The sequence below is a fragment of the Lepisosteus platostomus genome, chromosome 19 (assembly GCF_059453375.1).
Source record: "Lepisosteus platostomus isolate fLepPlt1 chromosome 19, fLepPlt1.hap1, whole genome shotgun sequence".
Taxonomy (NCBI): Eukaryota; Metazoa; Chordata; class Actinopteri; order Semionotiformes; family Lepisosteidae; genus Lepisosteus; species Lepisosteus platostomus.
The window spans coordinates 14,389,776-14,401,860 of record NC_142629.1 but is presented as its reverse complement, the minus strand read 5'-3'; the positions used below and the strand labels follow the sequence as shown (position 1 = coordinate 14,401,860).

Here is a 12,085-nt window from a genome sequence, read left to right as displayed (position 1 = left end):
ACATACTCCTCTCTGCTGAGAATGCTCCCCGTTTATTTTCATACATCTCAGAAAACACTCCTTCCATTAAGCAGTTGGCTTGATTGCCTTTTTCGCCTTTCTGCTGGCCACCGGTTGCTTTATCAAGACAGGGTCCTGAAAGGACTTCATGAAACTAGTCTGTTAGGGAAGGCAATTAGTGCTGCACAGGGCTGTGACCCATTGAAGAAAGGCTGGGCACGGAAATATTAAAATGAAAAAAAAAGGGGAGTATTTCTTCATCGGGTCTTCAAAACAGAACAATGTCATAAGTTATAACATTAAACACAACTTTTTACACCTAAGTACAGAGAAGCATCCTAAGGCCTGATGGTAGACAAAGGAAACTACATGCACAGTAAAACTATGAGGAAATATTTTGTTATCAATATATTATCCATTCATCCATTTTCTAACAGCACCATCCAATTCAGGGTCCCGGGCTGCCTATCTTGGCAAGAAACGGGCACAAGTCAGGGTACATCCTTGAGGGGAAGCCAGTCAATTGTGAGGCACAGACACACACTCACACCAGGGACAGTTTACTAGAAGCCATCTAACCTACCAGTATGTCTTTGGATATCAGATCAGATCAGATCAACATTTGGCTGCCATTGTAAGAAGTGTGGAACTGGGATAAACTTCAATCTGTGCTTTCATTTGAAAAGGTTGAAGGTTGGGTGTTCAGAGGTCAGGGGTCAGATGAAAAGGGGCAGTGTGTGTGCGTGGCGGGAGGGGAGGGTTGTGGCAGGGGAGCAGGTCTGGCGCACAGCCTCCGCCACCTGTACCAGGGGGTGAGTCACCGAGCTGCCCAGACTGACACGCAGCCCCCAGAACCAGCTCCTGGTGAAATAACAGCGGAAACAAAATTCCCCTTCATTTCCTTATTGTTCCCTGGCTTAACATAAACCTCTTTTAATACTCCTTTTTAAAAAAAAAAAAATGCTATTTGCTTGTTGGCACAATCCCTTGGCTGAGAAAATCAAACCTGGTGCTCCAGCTGGATAAACACGACCGGATGGGATGAGGTAATTAGATGGCTGCTGTGTTAACGAGGGCAAAGGGAAAAGGGCTGGACAGTGGTCAGGCTGGGGTCTGCGAGACTTCGTGCTGAGTGAGAAGAGGCATGAGGGAGCAGGGAGGGACAGATCACGAAGGAAACAATAAGTTATTACAGGCTGAGTATTTGACAGCTCTGGATAGGACGCTGGCTGTCAGATCTCAAGATTTACACTCACAAATAATCATGGAGGTAGAGCAGCTTGAGTTGCAGTCTGAGCAGCTGCAGAGCACCATACCCAAGATGCGATGATGCTCCGCATCAGGCGTATAACGTCCAGCAGGCGGATCTCGAGCGGCAGAGCAGTCTGTGCTGGAACCAGCAGGATTGTTTTTCTGGCTTCTGTTGACTTAGCCTGTAAAATCCTCCTCGTAGTCAGGTTGAGATCAAGCTGGGGGTGATCACAAAGTAGAGGTTGTGAGCAAAGTTAGGGTCTGCAACCCCGGTACTGGAGAGTTCCAATCCGCTATGTTTTCTGAATCACTCATTTGAAAAGATTGGCAATACCTGTCTGCTTTTGATCACTGAAGCACTTAGAGGTCTTTCAGGGCCGAAGATTTTCATTCCAAATGATCAGGAAATTACTTAATAAACCACCTGCAACTGATTCCCAGTACATTTTTTTTCCAGGAATTTAGCAATTTTACGGTGTCCTATAAAATCCGCTTGACTGGGGGCTCTCCAGGAGCTGGGTCGGAGATGCCAACGAGACCAGATGAAACGGGCAAACCCGTCGCCAGGAGCACCAGATATTCGCAGCACACAGGGAGATACGTGCCAGTCTGTCCTATCCTCAGCACAGGGAATCACAAGCAACGGCAGGGGTTCTTTCCAATATCTCCGGCTCTGCTGCGAGCTCGGGGAAAGGGGGGTGACATCACCACGCTGAGTTTGGGCATGCAAACAGATCACGTTGTGCTTGTGTGCTTGTGCGCCGGTGGCTCTGGAACTTGGCCTCACCGCAAACACAATGCCTTCCCAAGTGCTGGGTTCCCAGTCTCTGCCTTGATCGCCGCCGATTTACAGCTCTTGAATCAGGATCGCCTTTCAGTTACACCTCGCTCCTGCTGGCGCGTGGCAGCCCTCACTGGCTGATTTTGGCTCTTCCTTGCTAATTCATTTCTTTTGATTTTCGGGATTGTGAAATACGAGCCGGCACGGTCCCGTTTCGCCACGAGGCAACCTCAGTTACGCCCTCATTGTGCGAAAGGCGGCTAATTGATTCTGTGATTCTGTAAACGTTTCCTGTTTACACTGGTCCTAAAAATCTTTTTATTGATACCCCTAGGTGTTTTTAGAAGAAGTTAAGATTAGAAGTTAAAAAATCATTTCCATTTGCCTGTTTTTTTTAGGTTTAGCTTGCCCATCCAGGAAAAATTTCACAGAAGAGCCACTTGAAAACTATGTGGTTGCAGAGCAATCCCACATGCAAACACGTTGAAGGAACACATCCATTTGATTGTGAATATAACCAAATGTTTATGTGTCTACATTCCCTTAATATTTCATTACATTATGAAATATTCTTTCATGTATATCATGCACTGTTTCTAAAACTTGTGCAACCTTTCAGGTTTGAAATTCCCCATAAACATTTCTGGAGGAAAGGAAAGTTTCTTAACTGGTTCCCTTATGCTGGCAGGGAAGATTATCAAGTCGCATTGCCATCTGATCTGAAGCCCATTATTGTGGGCGTCAGCAGGTGGACCTCAAACACACTTTCTCCCATCCTTTCTTGCCAGTCAGCTTTGAAGGGTCTATCTGACCCTGTCTTTGGCTCAGGCAGCGGGGGAAAAAATGGCAATTCAAGCTGAAACAACAGAGAATCACATAGACAGCATATTACAGTAATTTAATGCACTGTGAAATGAAATTGTTGTGGGAAATTCTTCGGCAGAAGAGCAGGAGACACTCTTATGCAGAATCAGCCTTTGGGTCAATCCTGCAGAACAGACAAGCTGCCAATGTTTTCTACCCCTTCTTGTACAGTATAGTCTCATGTAGCAGTTTTAGGTTGTTTTAGGTTTACCTCCTGTTCCTTGAAGGCGGTCACTTTTTGACTTGACAAAAAAGCTCCTTGTCAGGAGCTGAACAACTCCTTTGGTTCTCACAAAGTTAGTTCTTATTGTACTTTAACAGGCCTTGAGGCAGAGCCACTGAGCTATATTAACATATTCCAGTAATTATTCTGAAAATATTAAGTGCTAACACTACTCTATAACCCTGGAAATATGTGCCGATATATGAGTCCCACTTCAAAATAAAACAGCACACCATAAAATACACAAATGCCTCCTTTAAGTGGTTCTGGCCTGCGAAATCACATTAGTTGGTGCCTGGATTCTTTTACCTGAATTGAATAAATTGCTTACAACAGCACGGTTTCTATCAGATCATGTTAATGGGTCTTACTATTGACCAGTGGGCTTTTAAGACACGTTGTTTTGTAAATCAATCCGACTGCCTACGTCCCACTTTCAACCTTACCCACAAGCCTTTGGGATTGCAGACAGCTCCCGTCACGGCGTGCGGAGGCTGGCCCTGCGTCTGGACGCCCTCAGCTCGCAGATCCAGCGCCTGACGAGGGACGGCGATCCTCCGGGGCTGCACGACCTGCCCCAGGTCCTCCGGCGGTAAGATCCGGCCCCGTCTCCCCCTCCTCTTCACACCGCACGGCTGAAGATCTCGGCGGCTGTATCGGAAGAAACGATCCATTTCTGCGAGGGTGGCGAGTGCCCGAGGCCTCACAACCCCCGGGTTCGATTTGAGATGAGGGTGGATTCTGCGGGGAGATTGTCAGATCTCCCGGGATTTGTGTGGACTCTCTTAGGGCATTCCAGTTCACTCCCTGGCTAATTAGTGTATTGCATTGGACTGGCATATCATCCAGGGTGTAGTCCTACCTCATGAATTTTGTCTGCACAAGGTTAGGCTCACTGTGACCCTTTCAGATAAGGCCGTTATTGTTGTAATAATTCCTTACGCTTATATAGCGCTTCTCTGGACACTCCACTCGAAGCGCTTTACAGGTAATGGGGATCCCCTCCACCACCACTAGTGTGCAACCCCACCTGGATGATGCGATAGTGCACCAGTACGCTCGCCACACACCAGCTCTCAGTGGGGAGGAGAGCAGAGTGATAAAGCCAGTTCAGAGATGGGGATTATAAGGAGGCCATGATTGGTAATGGCCAGGGGGAAATTTGGCCAGGACACCAGGGTGACACCCATATTCTTTTTCAGGAACGCCCTGAGATCTTTAATGATCATGGAGAGTCAGGACCTTGATATTATCTCTCATCCAAAGGACAGCTTTTTTTTTTTTACAGTATAGTGTCAAGTGTCATTTTAATGGATAAATAATATTATGAACTCAGCCATCACACACAGTTCATAGCATTTTATACAGACACATTGGTATTACAATTAAGGCGTTGTGGCATATTCTAATGGTATTCCAACTCCCTTACCCTTGTCCCTTCTCCAGATGTTGTAAGTGTGTGTGATGTGCAGCTAGATACTCTATCATTGGAGGCACTATCTCATTCCATCCTAGAGCATTGTTTTGGAAATAGGTTGAAAAGAAGGATAAGAAGTCATGCGCTCCTTTTTTAATAGTGATAATTGCTAGCAGGTAGTGGACTGTGATAAACAAATGTCAGCACTTTTACTACTGCGCTGGTCAATTGAATTTAATTAGAAACATTACGGTGATGTTTCAATAGTACCTGCAAATCTAAAACAACCAAAATTAGATTACTTACCTCGTTGATTCTGCTCTAGGTATTCAATGAATTGCTCAAAACAGTAACCTTATACTAAGGGTAATCTTAGATTGCCAGAGTCATAGTCACAGTAACACTGAATTTTAAAATGACAGATTTTGTTTGATTGTAGAAGTGCAACAGTTCAAAAACTGGTAGTTGTTGCCATGAATAATTATTACATTTATGATAGAATTGTTCCAAAATCCTCCTCCTTCCCTCCCAACCAGTTCTGTGGAATGGAAACTATTTTTCGTTTGCTGTAAACATGGGCAGACAAGCAATGTCAATGTCTCAGCCGCTGTAGCATAAAACTCTCACTGAATTTATTTTAGCTTTAAACGGGACCATGAATACCTGGTTCACACAATGGAGAGAGAGCTGGTCAGGGTGTCCCAGAAGCTGGACCAACTTCTGCAGAGAAGCCCAGCCTCTGTCGCGAAGAGCAGGACTGCTCTGGAAGGTAAAACTCGAAAGGACAACGCTGTACTCACGGCTCTAATCACTCGGCTTTAAAGTTTTCGGGGTCTTTCCTTGACTGAAATGACAACCAGCTCTGTCAAATGAACATAAGAAAGTTTAGAAATGAGAGGAAGCCATTTGGTCCATCTAACTCTTGGTAATTAGTAGTTCAATGATCCCAGTTGACGGCTCCACCATCATGGCCAGGTACCTTGCTCCAGATTCCCAGAAGCCATGGGGGGAAGAACGCCCTCCTGTACGCAATTTCAAATTCTCTTCCACTTGTGTCCACTTCTTCGTGATTCACTGTTCGGCGCTGAGAAAACCTTCTGGGTCGACTTTGTCAATGCCTGTTTTAAGGATTTTGAATACTTGTCTACTGTCCTTGCGTCAGCAATGCTTTCAGCGCAAGACAGGTGTATTTCTAACGACAGTTTTCCGGATGCAGTTCTAGGGCTGGGATACAGACTTGTCCCCCCATTGTTTGTGGTGAAAAACAGAACACTTCAAACTGCCAATGTTTATATCAAAAATTTACTCCGACTTTGGCAACATGCTTATTTTTAACCTAAAAAGAAAGACTTTGCTGTTGGTTTATATACATATTGAAGTACAGGCAGGTCCCGGACAAGCAGTGGAGGAGACATTTTTAGATTTTTGGAGACTGAATTGTAGGGATGCAGAGTTTTGGTGGCGAAAGACCGGTTCTCTTAAATTCAAATATCTGAAAGCTTCCCTGAAATGCCCATTTTCAGTGATAAAAAGTGGGGAAATGCAGAATATAAGTGCCAGAACCAGGAGACCCGTTCTTCAGCACCAGGAACATGGCAGCGCGTGTGGAATACAGTTACAGGGTGAGCTGCGGGAGGAGAGACGTTCATTTAATGAGGAGACCGAAAGTGTAACGGCAGCTACAGATCTGTTTATAAGCAGGGCTACCGCCTTCATTTACCATACCCCGTGGAGTAGGTCAAGAGAGGTGAGGGCTGCCAATTTAGGGTCCCCAAGGGAGAGCACAGTGAATATACACCTTAGAATAATGTGATTCATACTAGCCAGGCGGCCCACTCTCTCCCTCAAGGGCAGTATGACCTCAGCTCTATAAAACAGTATCGGGTTGCCGTGGAAGCCCTTGGCTCCGGCCTTGCGGGCTGTTTTTCTAATATCGGCGAACGGCGCAGCTTGTTTTATTGGCTTTATGTCACCCTTTCGGATTTTGTTGCTTCGCAGCTTTTCTTTTTAGTGTGTTTGCTTCCTTTCCTTTTACTGCCGACGCGGTGGGCACGTTGTCCGCAGAACGCGCCTTTTTAACAAGCGGGCGCTCTTTTTTTTTTTTCGACAGCGTGATCGTACGCGCGGGATTTCTGTTTGGGTTGGCAGCCCCCTGGTCTGGGGGGGGGGGGGGGGGAGACAGGGAACAAGGAGCTTGTGTATAAGCCCGCCGGGGCAGCAGAGAGGGTTATTCCAGGTGATTCCTGCCCCACGATGTGGTTAGAGAAGGGGGTATTTGGGGGTGTTGGGAAGCAGCACCTTGGGCAGTTGAGTCATTAACTCTCCTCACCCAAAGCCGATGCCCTAGCAGACACCTTTGGTGCATGGCAGTCTGCGTACTCTACGAATGCCCTGTCCGGTGTTTCAAGTGGGGCAGGCAAAAGGCAGACTACAGTTCTTAAAAATGATGGATTGGAACAACGTTTCACCCAGACAAAGCTGCCAGGGGCTGAAGAGGGATGCTGGGACTGAGCCAGCTCAGTGAGTATGAACACATGCAAGGCAGCATTAGGGCAGAAACACTCTAGAAATAAATATTTAGCCTCAGCAGGCAGGTGCTTATACATCCACCAGAAGGTACCCCTCTCTTCACCTTTTGATACCAACCTGCCCTGGAAGGTGTATTAACAAAACCTCCATGCAGGCTTATTGCCAGAGTACGAATCATTTAGGTGGTTTGTACACCTCTGTTCATGTGTGCTGTTTCTGTATTTCCTCTTTAATTCATGCACAGCCCTCTGACAAATTAACCACTGACACCACCAAGTTAATCACCCTATTTTGTTTAGCGGATGTCCGCAAAGAATCGTGAGAAAATAACGGGTTGTCCAAGGCACAAAACTGCCTGGCGAATATTTGACGTGGCAGCAAACACAGCCTTAGCCATCAGAGTTGCAGGGGGAAATGGATTTAGGAAATGACGTTCTTCCAATATACTCTAAATTCAGCAGGAAATAAATAGGGAGTCGTTTCTTTCTTGGTCACCAAATATGGCGATGAAAAAAAGACACTGCATCCTCAGATAGTTGGACTCAATGGGATGACATGGGTGTTCTTTTATTTTTGAAGGTCAGCCTCAAGTCTGTGAAGTGCCCAATGATCCCAAGTTTCCCCTGTGTGCAGGAAAAGTGCAGGTAAAACCAAGTTACTGTTTTTCCACAAACTGGAGAAAAAGTGTGGGCACCCCCAGTGCACAACCGTGCAGATCCGCGTGGTGAAAAATATTACCCGTGAAAGCCAAGGTGCTCTTTAGGTTTTGTTGTATAGGTGATGGAACTACGATGCTGTTTTTGTTTAACATGAACAGGAACGACAGTGCCCGATACAAATGATCTCCCTCTGAGCTAAACAATCAACTGCAGGGAAATGCCGTGTGATCGAATGGCAAAAATCAGAAAATGACGGGTTTCTAGATGGATGGAGCAAACAATCTGGTGCTACAAGGTTCTGATGATTTTAAAGGCAAGACTGAATGAAAAACAATGCACAGTGCCTTGAAAACAGATCGCACTTCTGCACTGTGCTGGGGGTGTCATGGCTGTAGTCCAGCGGTTTTTACGGGTCTCTTTATTTTAGCAGCTCCTTCACTGCTAGGAAAAGCTGTTAAACATCTCCAATTGAGGCAGTAACTAATTAAACAGAGTTGGAATGAAACCATGCAGGTACAGGGGGCTCAAATGCAACGAGGTTTCATTCAACATTAGAGAGACTCCGCTTCCAAAGGTGGTAAGAAATCCTTATAAAAAGCAATGAATTGGGAATTAATATTGCCAGTTTGCAGCTGACAATACGTGTGTCACAAAGGTATTTCGGTACTACAAGCCGAAAATCTTAAACAAGGTAGTATCTGAACACCAAACAGGCCCAGCATTTAAATTAAGGCAGAAGATAATTGTGTCAGAATCTAAAAAGTCTGATACAGAAAGCAGAGGCTTTTGGACTGTAAGTATTCAAAGGTTAATTCTGCTGTATACAGAAATCAGACATTCTGAGGCTTAAAGCCATTCTTTAATGTCTTTAATGTCTCTGTGACATTCTTCACGGAACATTTGAAGAACTGGTCATTCACAGTGTTCAGGTATTTTTAAACACTTAACACAGACGCAATAAGAATGACACCAGCCACCAAACACACAATCACATCTGTTACCTCGGCCTTGTGCTCTTGGTCTAAGTATATACAGTCATGAAGAAGGTTAATGCCTGTAATATGGGCTAAGAAAATGATGTGGAAATACAGAATGTTGCCTCTATTCTCAGTGGGTGTCCATTTTTCATACAGAAAGGGTATACATAGATACTGACATTAGTAAGAGTTAATAGTGTTGTGTGAGAGAGAAACGTGTCTTGTGTGTTGTAATACAGTGCTCCCTCTCCTTCCTATGAGCAGTTCCTGCAAACCGGTTGGCACTCTGACCCCTGCTATGCCTTCTATGGCGTCGATGGCACTGACTGCTCTATCCTGGCATACCTGAGCGAGCGAGAGGACTTCTGCCCCACTCTGCCCAGCAGAAGCCTAGCCATCGTTCCAGACTGGCTCCAGGAATCCACGAGGGAAAAACGAGAGGTGAAACACTGAAAACCAACACTCATGATAATAGGCTGTCCCTTGCATGCGATCAGTCAGAAGGTTAATTTCAGTGGAATATTGAGTATAGAGCAAGGATGTGAAGACCTATTCTTTTTAAATAGCCTTTTGTCTTGGTACATGTCATACAATGTTTAACAGATTTTGATCACTCCTGGACAACAATTAGAGTAATTAATAAAAGGCTTAATAATAAATGGACCTTTAATATCCCTGAGCACCCTCTGGTGGACATCTGTGGTTGATGCTAGCTCTACAACACCTGAGACAGACACTTGGACTACATCTCTGTTAATCCTAGGTGCTTCATTTATGGTGTATCTTACACAGCAATGTCTACAATTGATCTGAGCGTGGTTCTTACACCCGTCTGAACAAACATTCACACTGCATTAACATGAAAAAGCATCCAACATCCAAGCACCTCCATCAAGAAACAAAACCTTCCCTCAACCGATGCTAATGAATCGTTCTCTGCTTTAATCGTAAATATCTCAAGATCTGGTTTTGAATCAAACTGTTGAAAAGAGACGCATGTTACAGGGCACACATGGAAAATGTAAAAAAACAAATAGCAGTTTATCACACCCCAAACGCTTTAAGACACTATGACAGCTCCTGGGTATTTCTGCAGTATAAAAATATAAAGTAAATAAACGGTTTGATCTGTACAATTAGGCGATTCAGTTTTTAAGCCAGTTATGAGTAGGCGTGTGTTTCTAAAATAGTTACAGTCACTGCACATTTTTGTCAGGCATGAAGATGCTACTGACTTAAAAGACGACAATCCACCTGTAGGGATTAACTTTCTTAATGATTTACGAAGGAATGGTTCTGTTTTGGGGTTTTTTTTCCCTGTGGGGACAGAAAGCAGGTGTACATCGAAGAAGCGGTATATGTGCTGTGACCGAGCCAATGAAGTTCACTGCAGCAGTGACCTGAGCAGGGGAAGCTGAACCGCGTGCACGCTCTCCAGCAGGGCAGTCAGATAGCCCCACTGTCCCTGCCTTTCCATGGGAAAAATCCTGCTTCTCCTTCAAGACAAAAAAATGCACTCTGACCTTGCACCAGCAGGGGGCAATAGCACATTGAGCCTAATGCAGTATACATCTCAGCCCCCATGGTAGGTTGGCACACGCTTGAACAACCAAGCATTCCTAATTGCGTTTTTAAAAGCTCTCCAGCTCTATTGTAAACAAATTATTCTCACATTACACTTTATCCCCAGTGCAGGTTCCCTTTGCTAGCGGATGGCTGTGGCTGCCAGCGCTGTAGTCATTCCGCTGTGCTTGTGACTGGCTCATGGCTGTGCTGGTGCAGGGTGGAGTCTTTCACAGTACAGTAGCTCAGGGCGTAGATGACTGCAGCACTGCAGCATCATGAATCTGAGCAGGGCAGTGCTTAGGAAAGGTGGTTTCAGGTGGCCGTAGCTCTGATGAAGTCCTGTGGAGCAACTATATACACCATGATGTTTTTTGGAGTGGGAGACACAAATACAGTCCATTGTCATTCCACTGAAGCAATTGCTTTTAAAGCCAGGAGGCCAAATATTTTCTAAATAGGTGTGGTGCTATGCCCCTACCCTGAAATCATGTAGGAAATCAAGAAAAAACTTTTAAATGAAATATTAAGGAACATTTTAGAGTATGGAGACACCAGTAAGGCATGTGTTTGTGATGAATGAATCAACCACTTTAAACTAGGACAACCCTTGTTTAAAGAGACTTCTTCCCTTTCAAAGATATTAAAAAGCTAACATTTGTGTAGTACTTATAAGGCTATTTACTAGCATTTAGCAATGTGTGTTTCAGTAATAAAGCAGTAGCGCATGTCCTAGAGGTGTTCCCAATTCTAAAGATTTTCAAATTTATCCAATTTAGACTTTTAGAATTCTGAACTGAATTCTGAATTGAAACCTCAGACAACTGGTTTCTAACATCAGGCAGGATTTCTAACTTCACACCAAGACATGGACAGCTGAAACCCTGCTTGTTTTAAGTCGGACAGCTAAAGAGAATTCTAAAGTACCCGATATGATATAAATTCTTTAAGTAAGTTTGTGTTTTTTATACAGGCACTCATACGGACAGACCTGATGCCTCTGTTTGAGGTTATTGGAAATAGCAGGGGTCCTGCGGTGAGATTTATGCTCTCAAGAATTAAGAGGCTGTCCAGGAGGTGGGCAAAGGCTGGTGAGAAAATTCGGCAGAAAATTGGTCACAGGCCACAGCAGCAGTTAAGGGTAGGTATGGCCCCTTTGTTCTGTTGACCTCTGAATATTTAGGCTGTTTTGCATCGAGAGTTGGTTGAGTTTTGCTGTGAAACAGTGCTATCGATTATGCTGGAAGGTACTGGATAGAAGGCATAAGAACATAAGAAAGGCCATTCACCCCATCAAGATTGTTTTGTAGTGAGAAGTTATTTGATCAAAGGATCTCATCCAGCCATATCTTGAAATAAACCATGGTTTCATTTTCAACATGGCCGAGCAGTTTGTTCCAGACTAGGGGTTTGCGACAATGTGGCATCTCACAGTTCTTTCACAAAGTGCACGATTTTGTGCTTAATTTGACATTTGTACATTTTTTCTATATAGTCAAATAATCTATTTTGTTACCGATATGTAGTAACAAGTCTGAGAAATTGGGACTGCAGTTCCCCTTTGACATCTGTGACAAGGGCTTTGTGAGCTGGAATGACAAATGGCAAGTTGGGCTCAGAGACCAGTGAACAAGCATATGCTTGTCTAGGTCCTACAGGAGGAATGGGACAGAAACCGATAAGGTGCCAATCTATAACCATGTGTCGCAGATGTAGAGAGTGTGTTTCTTCCAGTGGTGGCCACACAAGCTATTAGCCTGTGACATGCAGGCCCTCCTAATCAGTTCTGTTGATGTTAATGAGCATAATTAATGTACCTGT

General features: G+C 44.6%; 1 protein-coding gene across 4 annotated transcripts in view; it reads left to right on the top strand.

The window, feature by feature from the left end:
• Positions 1-12,085, top strand: part of LOC148645178 (alpha-1,6-mannosylglycoprotein 6-beta-N-acetylglucosaminyltransferase B-like) — a 28,211-nt gene that overhangs the window by 4,266 nt on the left and 11,860 nt on the right. For all 4 annotated transcript variants that reach the window (XM_088613397.1, XM_088613398.1, XM_088613396.1 and 1 more), the window contains exons 4-8: positions 3,588-3,711; positions 5,178-5,305; positions 7,645-7,709; positions 8,966-9,142; positions 11,238-11,405. In XM_088613397.1, coding sequence (XP_088469523.1) covers positions 3,588-3,711; positions 5,178-5,305; positions 7,645-7,709; positions 8,966-9,142; positions 11,238-11,405 — 662 coding nt within the window. The remainder of the gene's footprint in view (positions 1-3,587; positions 3,712-5,177; positions 5,306-7,644; positions 7,710-8,965; positions 9,143-11,237; positions 11,406-12,085) is intronic.